The 12,888-nt window shown below is 40.1% G+C and overlaps 1 protein-coding gene across 1 annotated transcript in view; it reads right to left on the bottom strand.

The window, feature by feature from the left end:
• Positions 1-1,286: 1,286 nt before the first annotated feature.
• The window catches only part of TTN (titin), a 244,573-nt gene continuing 232,971 nt past the window's right edge, over positions 1,287-12,888 (bottom strand). The window contains exons 304-312 of the mRNA XM_050900483.1: positions 12,464-12,769; positions 12,072-12,371; positions 11,251-11,826; positions 10,851-11,156; positions 10,166-10,759; positions 4,096-10,043; positions 3,855-4,008; positions 2,637-2,930; positions 1,287-2,512 (exon numbers count right to left, since the gene is read on the bottom strand). Of these exons, the coding sequence (XP_050756440.1) occupies positions 2,214-2,512; positions 2,637-2,930; positions 3,855-4,008; positions 4,096-10,043; positions 10,166-10,759; positions 10,851-11,156; positions 11,251-11,826; positions 12,072-12,371; positions 12,464-12,769 (8,777 nt within the window). The 3' untranslated portion in view covers positions 1,287-2,213. The remainder of the gene's footprint in view (positions 2,513-2,636; positions 2,931-3,854; positions 4,009-4,095; positions 10,044-10,165; positions 10,760-10,850; positions 11,157-11,250; positions 11,827-12,071; positions 12,372-12,463; positions 12,770-12,888) is intronic.

The following is a 12,888-nucleotide window of genomic DNA, read 5'->3' as shown; positions in this document are numbered from 1 at the left end:
AATAAATGGCCTTTTTTACCTCATTTTTATTATTCTTTTTTACTTTCCTCCCTAAGGAAGAAATACCATGCAGTCTTAAACTCTTTCATCTTTATGATTGTTTCTACATGTTCCTGGTTCCATCACTTGACAAAGTCTGGATCTTGTCCTGACCCAGAACTTAGCTCTTCTGAAATCCTTATTTTTACTTGAGTTGTTGTTTCATCCCCACTTATTAGCTTTCCTGCATCATTTGGATAGCTAGTGGTTAATACTGTATAGGTTTCTAGGAAATGGGAAAAAAAAAAAAAGTCTGCTTCTATAGTGAGCCTTTTTGGAATAGGTTTTTAAACATACTACCTGCTTTACTACTTCTGATGAACTTGAGCTTTTTTTTAATAGTGGTAGTATGCTGTGAGTCATAGTGATGCATTGTGTTGCTAACTAATGTTCCTGCTCCACTTAAGAGAATTTTACTGACCCTGAAGCGGTGTTGCATTGCTGTGAGTGTATTTGCTCTCAAGCTTTTTCTACTGACCAGAGTCAATTCTAGAAGCAGAGTTGCTCTTTTGACCTTGATACTCTTTTCCCATAGATAACCAAAATTGTGACCTGCCTGCATGGGATTTGCGATCCCTGCCCCCGCCCTGCCCTACCCCGCCCTGCCCTGGAATGTAAAGACAGGCTTTGCTCCTATAGGTATGTCAGCTGACTAGAGGGATGAAGAACTAATGGGTATAGGCCCTTAATCACCCATGGGAGGTGCGAACTTGTAGGTCCAGGCAATTAGGGTCAACTAGTCTATACTAGTTGCAGCTGCCAAAAAAAGGAGGCAATAGCTGGGTTTCCTGGAGGCAGGTTTGTAACCACTTTCAGCAAAGACCGGCTCTAAAGAAGAGAGATTAGCAATTTATCTGTATAGGGTGTAGTGGAAGGCCTGGAAATTCACTTAACAGAGGGATAAGAAGAACAGCATAATGCTTCGGCATGTGCTGGAATTTATCCTTTGTCAATGAAGAACCTATGAAGAAAACTTTTTTTTTTTTTTTTAAAAGTCTGACTTTTTTTAAGGCTGACTTTCTGGTGGCCAGGCTATTTCTGATAGATGGCTGGATTTTCAACAATTAGCTAGCTGGTTTACATTGGAGAATTGCATTTCTACCTTGTCTCTTCTTTCAGCAACTCCTTTTCGGTAGCGTAGTGCAGGAACTGTAAAAACAGCATAATAAATAAATAACAAGGAGTCGCAGATTTTATGGTGCAGAAAGCATGCTTTATTTCAAATGAACAATTCTATCTCAAGGAGGTTCAACAGCTAACAAGATTTATTACTACATTAGGAGAACTAAAGCAAATTGAAGTGCAGGGCAGTATTTGATGTTGTAACAACAGTTTGTTTTCAAACTGTGGTTCATTGCTTAGTTGCCCGGAAGTGACTACTGGATGTCTAATACTACCACACAAACTCAATCACTGCACCCTACGAACCTCCGAGAGGGGGTACTGCTGCTGCACTTGAGTACCTAAATAGCTTCGTTGATTAAGGGGATGGCCAGGTGATGTTACTTTTTTAAAGCTATTCAGGCAGTCAATATGTCAGAAACAGTACGCAGACAGTGGGTGAACAAAGTGCTGGCCGCTTGCACTTTGTCCAAAAATTGTCAGTCAGGTATGGAAATTGTGACATAATCAGATCTAATGTAAAACATTAAAGCAATGCTTACAGGAGGGTAATTGCAAACATCACCAATGCCTTACATTTCTGATTCAACATAAATATTCGTGCATGTATGAAATACTATGCACAGTATCATCTCTTAGGTGTAGGTAATCTTCAACAGGGAGCCTCTCTACCTGTTGAGGCATTCTTAGACATCAACAATGAGTTGAGGCGCAAAAATTAGTTAAATGTTGAGCAGGATAGTCATTTGCTAGGAAACTTTCTCCTACCAACTGTTAGTTCCAAAAGTTACGTTTTAAAATGTCATAAAATAAATGGTACAAAACTTCATAACCGTTAACTTCGGCTATATACAGTATGTACATGTCAGTGAAAAAAGTGTTTAAAATTCTTAGGTCAATAATGATTATAAGTCATAATGTATAGCTCTGGACTTTGTCTCATTCAGGTAGGTACAAAAATATTTTTTTTTTTATATTTACAGATCAGATATTTCAGTCCATATATGAATCACTTGTAAAAAGACAAGTGTAAATAATACAGATCAAGCTCTCTAAATTGATCGAATATTAATATTCACAGTGGCAGAATCAGCACCAAATTCATTTCCTAAATTCAGGGTATAAAGTCCACCGTCGTTCTTCTGGACATCCATGATGATCAGGGTGGTTAGATCTTCACTGGTTTCAATGTGGAATCTGCCTTGCTGGTCCTGACTGGTAATTTTTCTCCCTCTGCAGTACCATGTTATTTCAGGAGCAGGTTCACCCGAAAAGGCACAGGATAGTGTGAGAACTTTTCCTTCGTCAATGCTGATATCGGATGGGAGAGCTTCGATTTTGGGTGGTACTCCTTTACAAAACAGGAGAAGAAATACCAAGTTAGTTTGTTTCCACTAAGCCACGCAGCAGGTTTACTCTGAGGACTACTTCAGGATATTTGAAGCACTAACTCTACCAGTAATTGTATTGCTCACCTCTCAGACCTGATTTAAGCATTTTACTAGTTGAACTCTCCAGTTGAGCCATACTAGATTTCCCCATAATACTGCTGGAGCTCATCTCTACAAAGGATTCTTTCATGGAGGACATGCTTTTGGCAGACATGCTTGCAAATTTCGTTTCAGTCATGCTGCTACTGCTGAAACTGCTGAATGAAGCCTCTTGTTTAGAAGAAGCCATTTGAAAGGACTGAGACGAAAAACTTTCGTGCATGCTTGCGTCGCCACTTGTCTTCAATACTACCTCTTTTGGAGGTTCTTCAATTAGAGCTGAGGAGCATTGCAAACATAGAAGGAAAAACCAATAATGTCACATTAACGAACGAAATCATGCAGTTCTATATGGTTAATTTTACAGAAATGAAGAGACAGCATAGTTTGCTTTCAATGGAAAACTGCAGTGGAGTATAAACTTGTTGATAGTCATTTGATTCAAGATGTCCAAATCACAAACAGTAATTTATAAATGAAACAAGTAGGAAACGGAACTGTTACTAGTATGTATGAGCTTGAAGGAAAAACATACTTAAGAAGAAACAGGTCGTCACACAGCGTTTCCTGTTAGAACCATTACTAGAATTAGACACTGACAAATTGTGTGTGTTCAGTTCAGTCGTGAAACATTTTCAAGTTCTGACAAGCATGGTATAGGAAAGTCTGTATTTCACTGCATTGTTCTGTAGCTATAAAAGGCAATAGAAAAGCTCAATCACTGCAGCTTTCCTTTAAACCCAAGCACAGTCATACAAGCAAATCACAGCAACCTCTTGATGCTAGGAACTGGGATATGGACAGCCAATAAAATAATAAACCCAGTTCAGTTATGGCTAAGTTACCATAAAAATTTTTAACTGTGGAATTACTTTGTTTTATTGGAACAGATTTTGTTAGTAAACGAGGAAAGACTAATTGCCAGCACCAAGGTCTTAACACAGTCATCCTAGAAGGAACGCTCATAGCCTTGTGTTGACTGCATCTATTCATGTCATAGAGCATCTGTGTGCTCCTCTGTGGGTGTTACAAAGATTTCTAATGCTGTTTTGTTCTGTGTATATAATATACAAAAGAAATAGGAACTTGTTAAAATACCTAAATCAACATTATCAGTGGCTTTTATCATAAGTCATTTTAGTAGACACACCACAGAAAAAAGTTGTGATTAGTCTGAACACAAGACCCGGAGAACAAACTTACGGAGTACAGTCAAAGATGCTGTAGCAGAGCACTGCCCGTGGTAATTTTTTGCTTTGACTGTGTATTTTCCAGTGTCACTCACTGCTGCATTTCGAATCTCAAGAGAATATATGTTTTTAGAGCGTGTTACTCTGATGTGTGATGAAACAGCAATCTGAGGAGGGAAAAAAAATGGTTTTGTTAAGATCAGTTTTATGAATAATCCTAATTTTTCAAGTAAATATATTAAATAAATACTTACAGGTTGATTATTCTTAAACCACTCAATTTCAGGAGAAGGATCCCCAGAAACTTCACAGGTGAACAGTACGTCTTGTCCTTCATTGACATTTTGAGACTTAGGCTGCATGATAAATGCTGGTTCGTTGGAGCGCTCTTTAGAAAAGGTCAGAACATACTGGCATTTAATAATGCCTTCGTCAGTTTTACCCTCACAGGTGAGTATACCTTCATCTTTATTACTAGCCTTTTTGATAGTTAGTGTATGATCACTTCCAGAAACACCATATCTGTAATCATCTGAATTTCTCAGCTCCATTCCATTCAGCACCCATTTTACTTCAGAGGCACCAGGAATGTTGGCTTTCAATGTCACTTTCTGCCCTTCGGACACTGTCATTTTAGTAGAAGAAGCTTTAATTTCTGCTTTCAATTGTTTGATGTCTTCAGTAACAATTGACTTTTTAATGACTTCTTGGACTGCTGCTTTTTCTTCAGTTGCCACTGCTGATTTCTTCTGGGTAGAAACTGTAAGCATCTCATCTTCTTTCTGAACTGATTTATGAGTTTCAGATACACCTCTTACCTGGGACAGGATATTTTTAAATACTTGGCCAGTAAACTGGAAGTTAGTTTTTGAAACACCTCCTTCCCCAATAATTTCACAGGTGTATTCTCCTTTATCAGATTCCATGAGCTCATGGATTTTGAGCTCATAGGTGCCATCTGCTGCATAATGAAACTTGAAATGATGGTCTTCTTTCAGTTTTTTGCCATCCTTATACCAAGCCACTTCTCTGACACTTAAAACACTGCTTTCAACTGCACAGGATAACTTTACCTTATCTCCAAGAGTTTCTGCTTTCAGATGCTGTTTTATCTTTGGTGGAGAAGCAGTTGGTAATTGTACTTTCTCTGCTGGTATTGTTTTGTCTCCAGGTGGTGACTTTGCTTTTGGGGGGCCGCTGATGGGTTCAGGAGATTTCACTCGTTTAGGAGACTTAACTGGCTCTGGAGACTTTACACGAGGCTCAGGAGATTTGACTGTTGGAGGTGATGTAATTGTTTTTTCAGGAATTTTTGTTCTTTGAATGGTCAAAGTAAAATGCGCTTCCTGTCTTCCTTCAGAGTTTTCCACCACAACAGTGTAACTTCCTTCATCTGACATCTGGACCAAAGAAATTTCAAAGGTAGACTTGTACTGTGTTCGTGTTACTTGGAAGCGCCTTGAAGAAACAATGGGTTGACCTGCACGGAACCATGTTATTACTGGTGCTGGTTCACCATCAACATCACAGGAAAATCTTGCAGTCTCCCCTTCAGAAACTGTGATTGACCGTGGCTTTGTAAGGATTGTTGCCGGTAGAGTGCTTTTAAATGCCTTGTGTACAGTCCTTTCTTCCAATGATTTTTCTTCAGCTGCAGTGAGTTTTTCTTCAGAAGCAGCATAGTGTTCATATGATGAAAGTGATTCTCTTGTTGCTGACATTTCTGATTTGACCTCTCTTACTGAGGAACTTGCTTCTGTAGCAGATGCTTTCTTAAATGAGGAGATTGCATATGCCTCTGTTTTTGTCAAGTCAGGTAAAATTGACCTTGGTACTTCTTCATCTCTCCGCTGGGAAGAGTATGTAGTGTAATCTCCTCCAGTAACATCTAGTGTTGCATAATCAGAGCATTCCCCTTTGTAGTTTGTGCATACAGCCCGATATGTTCCACTGTCATCAATGTGGCAGTCGAGAATCTCCAGAGTTAATACACCGCTGGTATTAGTAAAATGTATCTTACTGCTCTCCTGGAGCTCAATACCATTATGGTACCACTTCACTTCAGCAGTTGGTTTTGACTGGACATTTAGAATGAACCTGGTATTATGGCCACACGGTACCCGGTGTGAGCGCATTCTCAGGGTAATGCGAGGAGCATGGTCAAGGGTGAAAGGCTGCTGAGTCAGAACTTCGTATTTCCTTTCCATAGTTTTCTGAGTTTTCAAAGCAGATTTCATGGACTCATATCTAGAAAATATATCAAATCTTGCCATCCTCTCAAACCGAGAGAGCGACCTTTCACTAGAAACTGGGCTAGGTGAGCGTGGTCGAGTCCTCTCTGGTGTTGGGGATCTTCTCTCACTTTCTTCAGGAGGCCGTGAGCGAGGTCGAATTAATTCAGATACAGGACGCATCAACTCAATGTAAGTTGGAGAAAGAGATCTTCTTCTCCGTAGTAATCTAGAGGGAGGTGAAAATTCCCTGTGAACGTGTTGCACCATTTCTATTTCTTCTTCTTCTTCTGATGTGATTTCAGTTATTTCTCTCTCCCTCCTTCTCCTGAGTCTACTCTTTTCCTCCTCTGCCATATATTCGAGCTCACTCCTGTATTCAGAGAGTCGTTGAGCAGTGCCAACAGGACGGAGCAATTCTTCATCCTCTTTTTCATCCATTATTCTTTGCTTTTGTTTAGGTGGTCTGTAGGCAGCCCTGTCATGGCGTTGACGAAGCTCTGCATAGCTTGCACTGGTCTCAGCTTTAGTTGGGATGTGATAACTTGAATACCTCAGCTCTCTTTTTCTTTCTGCCTCTGAACTGACCTGTGCTCCTGCAGTAGAATACCGAAGGGCAGACAGTTCAAAGCGTGGGGGGCTTCTACTTGGTGGGGAAGCAGAAAAGCCTAACTCCAGCTCTTCTTCAAGGCGCAGTCTTTCCTCTTCAGTTCTCTTCATGGCTAAATAGTCATCAATAGGCAGGAGTAATTCCTCGTCAGACAAGTCACCAAGTGATCGCCTTCTTGGTCTATAGTAATATTCATAGTCTGGAGATGGGGTACGCCGACGTGCTGGTCTCACAATTTCAAGATCGTCTTGTGTTAGCTTTGGTATGCGCCATTTAGGCTTATACTGATCAGAAATGCGTGGCAGTGGCATCACGTAGAATTGCTCCCACCTGGAAAGACGTATGCGTTTCTGGCGTTTCTGAACAGTTCTCTCAAGTTTTCCTGGCATTTCATACTGGTCTCGCAGCCTCTTGTACCACTTCATGTCTGACAGAGGCACGAAGTGTTTAATGTTCTGATCTTCCTCAAGAGTAGCGCGCACATGTTTGCGAGGCTCTGGGACCTCGTATGGCATACGAAGTTTTCTTTCTTCTGTCTTTTCTTCTTTCTTAATTTCATATTCACCTTTGACAGTCTTGGTGCTAACAGCTGGTTTATATAAGATAGCAGCTTCTCTGAGAGCCTCTTGTGCAGTTTGTGTCAGTGGAACAGCTTCAACCCCAGAAAGGATTTCTGCCATTCGTAAGGTCTTGTCAATTTGTCTCTGCACATGCTTCTCCCGCTCTTCTTCAGTCTTGTACTCACGCTTGACGTATTTTAAACGTTCAACTTTTAGATAAGCCTGACAACTTGTAGATCCAGCACTGTTTGTAGCAGTAACTCTGTAATAACCACTGTCTTCTGGTAAAGTATCTCTGATATGCAAAGCATAATAATCTAAACCTTCATGAATTATATCAAAGTTAGGACCAAAGGATAGAGGTTGACCATCTTTCTCCCATTTCAGTGTTGGTTTTGGTACACCAGATACCCTGATCTCAAAACTGACATTTTGGCCTTCTTGACATTCAGCATTTGCCAGCAGTCTTTTAAACATCGGCCTTAGTGTGGCATCTGCTGGAGGTGGATGTGGAATCACAGTCAGCTTAGCTTTGCAGCTGTCTTCGCCATATTTATTGCGTGCCACAATACTGTATTCAGCATCATCATCTTCAGTGACATTATTGATGACGAGTTGATAAAGACCCTTGTCTGATTCAAAAGTATACTTCTTATCATCATCACCAGGTTTGATTTTCTGGCCTGATTTGAACCATGTTAAGCGAGGTTCTGGGTGAACTGTTATAGTTACTCCAAACCTGACGTTTTCTCCAACATATGCAGTGCGGTTATATAGAGGCAGAGTAAATTCTGGTGGACGCTCTAGTAGTCTCATAGTATCAACCCGTCGTTTCACTTTCCTAACAGTTCTGCATCTGTAGTGCTCAGAAATTTCTCTCACACCTTTAACAAAAAGTTCTGCATAAGAGCTGTCTTCACCATAGTCATTTACTACCTTGCATCTATAGGTACCATCATCAGATTTAGAAACATCTTTGACATACATGGTTGCCACACCTTCTTCGTATTTGATTTCATATTTCTCATTGCTTTCTAATTGCCTCATACCAAAGTACCACGTGACTTGCGTGGACTGATCATAGTTTTCAATCTTACATACATATTTGGCATGCCCTCCTTCTTCTGTAACAGTATGCTTTATCTGCCCAGCAATGGGACCGATGTCTATTGGCGCAACTTTAACTTTAGCCACCGTTATGCCTTTCTGAGATCTAATCGCGCCTCCACAGGAAATGCGAGCTACTGACACAACTGTGTTCCACTCCTTCTTTGCTAGAGTTTGGTAGTAACGCCTGTGCCTCAAGGTCTTGATGACTTTAGTGCTGGTCTTTTCTGTCTGCTGTTTTAACCACACATGGTTAAGTGCTTCAGCAGCTGTCATCCGAGCTTTTCTTTCCTTTACTAGTAGGCGATCAATGAAGTCCATGGCCTCAATGCTTATGTCCTTGAATGCTTCATCATCAAAGCTGTATTCAGCATTTAGAATATTTTCAATAACTTGTTGGTTTGTTTCAGCAATGAAAGGATTAATGCCACTGAGAAGTATATATGTTAGAGCACCAACTGACCACATGTCAGTAGCTGTGCTGACCAAATCATGATGGTGTACTTCAGGTGCATAATATTCAGGAGAAGTGAACTGGAGTCTAAAGCTGTCTCCAGGCTTCAATTGTCTGGCTTGACCAAATTCAACAATTTTAACTACAGAGCTTCTTCTTGTGAAGTAAATAATATTGTCTGGTTTAATATCAAAATGTCCAATGCTGTGGCGATGTAAAAATTCTAGTGCATCGCAGACCTGGCGTACGTAACTTACTATTTCTCTTTCATTAAGTTCAAATGAAGGTGTGCTGATTCTTTCAAAGATGTCAACTCCCGAAATGAATTCAAAGATCATGACCAATTCTTCTAGGCTCTCAAATGATTCATGAAGATACAGGATATTTCGATGCCTAGCAATGTTTAGAATGGAAATTTCTTTCTTTACCAAAACTTGATCAGCACCCTTTACTTTGACAAACTTGGCCAGGTAAGTCTTTTTTGAAACTGCCTCAACACAGCGGTGTGCAATGCCAAACTGCCCACGTCCAAGCTCTTCTGCAATCATATATTTGTCATAGAGTTCCTTTGTAGAATAGTGAGCTGCTTTAACCGTGGTGACTTCTCTGGTCTCATCAACTTCTTCATCATAGTTCATTACTCTAGTCTTATCTTCCTTTGTTATAATTGGATCAGTGGGTTCAGAAGGCTGGCTTTGGCCAAACTTGTTTTCTGCAATTACACGGAACTGGTAGGTGGTCTTGCCAAATAGGTTCACCACTGTGTATCGTGTATCACGAGCTTGTGCAACACGAATCCATCGCTCTGCTGTTGTAGCACGTTTCTCAATAATGTAGTTTATGATTCTGCTTCCACCATCAGTAGCTGGTTCATTCCAGGTTAAGTTGACTGAATCCCTTGAAATGTCAGTTACCTTCAGACCTCTTGGTGGATCAGGTACATCAGCCACATCTAATTCAACTGTTTTTTGATCAATTCCAAATCTGTTTTTGGCACAAACAATGTAAAACCCTGCATCTTTTCTGTCAACACCATTTGGGAAAACAAGAGATGTGAATGATCGCGTAACAATGACTTGGTAGTGTCCATTAGTATCAATGAGGTCTTGTCCCTTCTGCCATGTGATCACGGGGTGAGGCTTGCCGCTAAATGGAATCTTGATGCTCACTACTTCCCCTCGGAGGGCATGAACAGCTCCCATGCCTTCCAGGTTTTTGGGCAAGTGAATCTTTGCAGGAACTGGAATAGAAAGAGGAAGAAAAAAACAACACATGACCAAAAGCACATGAGAAGAGCACCAATAGTCTAAATATTCAAAGCTTAAAAAGAATTTGTCTTAGGAATCAAGACCCTTCATTCACCTTCAACGTCCAAAGAGGCAGTGCCAGACACAGATCCTCCTTGGTTGGTAGCTCTAACTTGATATACTGTGGCATCATCATCTGTTACATTTGTGATGACCAGCTGGTGATATCCACCCTTGAATTCCTGTATCTTGATCTTTTCACCATCTGGCATGATTTCTTTGCCCTGTCTGTACCACTTGACAATTGGTTTAGGATGACCAGTGACTTTGCAGACAAATGTGGCATTAGCTTGAAATTTCACATTCAGATTCCTTAGTTCTTCCTTGAAATGTGGAGCTTGAATTGGTACATCAGATTTTGGAATGACTGGTTGTGATACCTCACTCCACTCACTTTCACCACCAAGATTTTCACATTTTACACGGAACTCATATTCAAGACCTTCAATAAGATCTTTCACAGAATAGACCGTTTCACGAATTTCATCTGTTGTTACAGAAATCCACTTGTTTTGTTTTTTCTCACGCTTCTCAAGATAATAAGTTCTAATCTTTGCACCGCCATCACTTGCAGGTGGCTTCCATGAGACAACACAAGAATCCTTTGTGACAGCACTTGCTACTGGCTGACCAGGTTGTCCTGGTTTTTCTGTAAAGAATAAAAAAGTTCAAAAACTGAAGTGAGCTTGCCTTAGTAATTACAGGGGTATACAGAAACTGATATTTTGGCATCCACTTACCAAATGGAGGCTTCATAACAACAACTGATGAAACCTCCAGTGCTTCACTAATGCCATATGTATTCTGAGCAGAAACACGGAAATAATAGCCTGCATTTTCAGTTAGGTTAACAATTCTACAGGTTGTGCCTGAAATGCTTGAAGATACAAGTTGCCATTCTGCTCCTTCCTTGGCTTCACGTTTCTCTATGATGTAATTCGTTATCATAGCACCTCCATCATCCTCTGGTGGTTTCCAGCTTATCACCACAGAATTCTTCAGTATGGACTCTATAACAATTGGCCCTACTGGTTTATCTGGCTTATCTGTAAAAGAAAAAGTATGATATTTGTAGTTCTTTTGCCAGTAAGTATTTGAGAAAATATTCAAACCCCCCCTCCTGAAAATAAAATTAATTACCTTGTATTTCCACATTAAGTACAGTGTCAACTGTTCCAAATATGTTACTGAGTTGCACTTTGTACTTCCCAGCATGAGTCTTGTGCTGGACATTCTTAATAGCAAGATGGGTATAATGCTCTGTGTTCTCAATAGTAACCGTTTCTGATCCTCTCAAAGGTTTGTTGCCATGGAACCAAGTTATTGCTGGTACTGGTCGGCCAATATACACAACGTGAAGGCGGAGGGTGCCACCTGCACCTGCATAGTATTTCTCTTTCAATGGGAAGCCAGGGTGGAACTGAGGAGGAGCCTGCAATAATAGCTTGCCACTAGTTTCAATTTCTCCGACATCATTGGTAGCCATACAAGTGTAGAGACCTTCATCCTCCTGTTCGTCTGTTATTACTGTCAGTGTATGATTGCGTCCATCAGATGACATTTTGTATTTTCGGCTTTGCACCAGTTCTTTGCCAAAGCGGTACCATTTAATATCAGGCAAAGGTCTCCCAACAATCTGGCATGTCAGCTGAGCTGCTTCACCCAGTTTAGTTGTAACATCCTGCATTTCTTTTTTTATGGCAGGTGCTTCTCCAGCTACAACAAAGAAAATTAAAAAATAATGAAGATTACTATGTAATTTTCCTATATTACTATATTACTGGAAATTAATTTTCATTTATACTTGTGCCTCTTATACTTGAAAGACTGTGCTTTAGGACAGTCATGTTGGCAAATAACATGTAAAACAAATAGGTAGCATGTTAAGTGCAGCACTGTGGTTTATGACACAGCAAATCACAACAATGTCACAGCAAATATGACAATATATTTTTACTTACATGTTAATTTAGTTTTCACTGCCATAGCAGTCCTTCGAGGTCTGCTGAGGCCAGTTTGATTTTCTGCAAAAACACGGAACTCATATTCTGTAGCCTCTAATAAACCTCCTACTGTAAACTGCCTGTCCTTGATGCGTTCCTTATTGCATTTTTTCCAGGTGCTTTCTCCAGACTGGCGATACTCAACCCAATAGCCAAGGATCTCTTTGCCACCATCACTTTCTGGTCGTTCCCATTCTAATGTAATGCTGTCCTTAAATATAGAAGTGATCTCAATTTCTCCAGGTTGGCTTGGTTTGTCTGAAAATTAAAATAGATACAGAAAATAAATTCCTCTCTAAATGTCACTAAGTTGCTCTTCAGAAGATCTGTTAATGCAAACATTTTCTTACCAAATGGATCCTTGCATACAACTGGTTCAGAAGCAGGACTTGCTTCACTTTCACCAATGTCATTTTGAGCAATGATACGGAATTGATATTCAGCATCTGGAACAAGTCCTGTGACTGTGTACATTGTAGTGGTAATCTGTGTCTTATTATGCCGGACCCATTTTTCTGTAGATGTCTCTTTACGTTCAATGTAGTAGCCAGTTACACGAGAACCACCATCATCTTTAGGTCTGGACCAGGACAAGTTGACAGAACTCTTTGTAACATCAAGCACTTCAGGTGGGTTGTTTGGAGGCTCTGGAGGATCTGTTAATAATTATAATAACAAAAATAATAGAAATAATAGTGATGTAGCATTAAAACATTTGCATATACTATTGCACTTTTAGAACCATGATGTAGTAATTAAAAATTATTTTTAAAAA

The sequence above is a fragment of the Gymnogyps californianus genome, chromosome 7, assembly GCF_018139145.2.
Source record: "Gymnogyps californianus isolate 813 chromosome 7, ASM1813914v2, whole genome shotgun sequence".
NCBI classification, from domain to species: domain Eukaryota; kingdom Metazoa; phylum Chordata; class Aves; order Accipitriformes; family Cathartidae; genus Gymnogyps; species Gymnogyps californianus.
The sequence above is the reverse complement of the archived record's forward strand: the minus strand, read 5'-3'. Positions and strand labels throughout refer to the sequence as shown.